Source organism: Chaetura pelagica, unplaced genomic scaffold (genome assembly GCF_000747805.2).
Source record: "Chaetura pelagica isolate M959 unplaced genomic scaffold, ChaPel_1.0 scaffold1160, whole genome shotgun sequence".
Classification (NCBI taxonomy): Eukaryota; Metazoa; Chordata; class Aves; order Apodiformes; family Apodidae; genus Chaetura; species Chaetura pelagica.
This window is the reverse complement of record NW_009951727.1, coordinates 110,267-112,371: the sequence shown is the minus strand read 5'-3', so window position 1 is coordinate 112,371 and position 2,105 is coordinate 110,267. Positions and strand designations below refer to the sequence as shown.

Below are 2,105 nucleotides of genomic sequence, written 5' to 3'. Positions count from 1 at the left end.
AAGACAGTTGTGATCCCCGGCTGCTCCTCCGGGATCGGGCTGGCCTTGGCCGTCCGGCTGGCGCGGGACAAGCAGCGCCGCTTCCGAGGTGAGTGGGGTGGGGGAACCCCCCCCCATTCCCAGGGGAGACACCCCCTGCCGGGTGTGCCGGGCTGAGCCCCCTCTGCCCCCAGTCATTGCCACCATGAGGAACGTGGGCAGGAGCGGGGCGCTGGCGGCGGCAGCGGGGCCGGCGCTGGGCCGGACGCTGGAGATCAAGAAGCTGGACGTGTGTGACGAGGCCTCCATCCGCGCCTGCCTCGACAGCATCCCCGGGCGCCACGTTCATGTCCTGGGTGAGCCCCAGTAACCCCCTCTCGACGGCCCTCGGTGCCCTCTGCCAGGGATCCTCCGAGCTGGGGACACCCTATGCTGGGGTCACCAAGTGCAGCAGGGGTGAACCCTGCACTGCCAAGCACGTCCCATGCTGGAGACACCCTGTGCACACAGTGCTGGGGACACTGTGCCAGGGACACCTCATGTGTAAGGGAACACCCGGTCCCATGTGCCAGAGACCCTCCATGCCATCCTACACCAGGGACCCTCTGTGCTGGGAAGTCCCCATGTGTCAGGGACCCTCCACAGCCAGGCCACCCCATGCTGGGCACCCTCCAAGCACTGGGCACAGGACCCCCCTGTGCAGGGGTGGTCCCCCTGATGCCCCGTGCCCACAGTCAGCAACGCTGGGGTGGGGATGGCGGGTCCCCTGGAGTGCCAGAGCCTGGAGGCCATGAAGAACCTCATGGACACCAACTTCTTCGGCCTGGTCCGCCTGGTCAAGGAGGTGCTGCCCGACATGAAGCGCCGCCGCGGGGGCCACATCGTTGTCATCAGCAGCATCATGGGCCTGCAGGGTAGGGGTGAATGGGGTACCCCAGTGGGACCAGAACCCCCCCCCGCGCCCAGCCCTGATTGGGACCTCCCCGCCCATCCAGGCATCGTCTTCAATGACATCTACGCGGCCTCCAAGTTCGCGGTGGAGGGTTTCTGTGAGAGCCTGGTGGTGCAGGCGCTGCGCTTCAACGTGGCGTGAGTGCCGGGGGCTGGGGGCGGGGGGGGCAGGGGCTCTGGGGGGCCCAGGGTCCCCAGCGCCCCATCCCTGGGCAGGATCAGCCTGGTGGAGCCAGGGCCAGTGGTGACAGAGTTTGAAACGAAGCTGTACGAGGAAGCTGAACGTGCCGACTACTCACGGACCGACCCTGAGACAGCTGAGATCTTCACCAACCTCTACCTGAGGAACTCCAGGGACGTCTTTGCCAGCCTGGGCCAGACCCCCGAGGACATTGCAGAGGTGACGAGCAGGCGGGTGGCCCCCTCTGGTCTGGGTCTGTCCCCTTTCAAACTGCCCCAACCCTCCGGCAGCCCCTGGCTGGGCTGTCTGGGGAAGCCTCAATTAGCCCTAATGAGAAGCAGGAAGCCCTGGCCTGCAGTGGGGAGGGGGCTGAAGCCATCAGCTCCTTTCCCCCAAGCTCCACCCTGATGGAGCTGAGCCAAGTTGGGAATAGGGATGGGGATGGGACAGAGATGGGATAGGAAGGAGTTGGGGATGGGAAGGGGTTGAGAAGGAGTTGGAATGGGATGGATCAGAGATGGGATAGGAAAGGGTTGGGGATGGGAAGGGGTTGGGGATGGGAAGGAGATTAAATGGGATGGGAATGGGGATAGAGATAGGGATAGGATGGGAAGGGGCTGGGATGGGATGGGAATGTGGTTGTGGATAGGATTGGATGGAGACTGGATGGAAAGGGGATGGGCCAGGGAAGGGACAGTGGTGTCCCCACGTGCAGCACACGCTGCGGGTGATCGAGGCGGCCCGGCCGCCCTTCCGGCACCAGACCAACGTGGCCTACACCCCGCTGGCTGCGCTGAAGCACGCGGACCCCAGCGGCGCCCTGGTCACCGCCGCCTTCTACATCAGGTCCGGCGCGGTGCTGCGGCTCAGCCTGCGCGCCATCCGCCTGCTGCGCTGGAAGGCCCAGAAGGTGAAGGCAGGTGTCCGGCTGCTGGGCTTCAAATAGCCCGCCCCGGCACCAGGCTCACCTCGGGGGCAGCTCCAGGGTGGGGGG

At 65.8% G+C, this 2,105-nt stretch overlaps 1 protein-coding gene across 1 annotated transcript; it reads left to right on the top strand.

Annotated features, from left to right (window-relative positions):
- Window positions 1-3: 3 nt before the first annotated feature.
- On the top strand, window positions 4-2,057 carry RDH8 (retinol dehydrogenase 8 (all-trans); the record flags this gene model as incomplete). The annotated part of the gene is made up of 6 exons (XM_009993305.1): window positions 4-88; window positions 174-335; window positions 714-893; window positions 975-1,068; window positions 1,147-1,330; window positions 1,827-2,057. Coding segments are annotated over 6 exons (936 nt in total), but the record flags the coding sequence as incomplete, so codon positions are not given.
- Window positions 2,058-2,105: the final 48 nt, after the last annotated feature.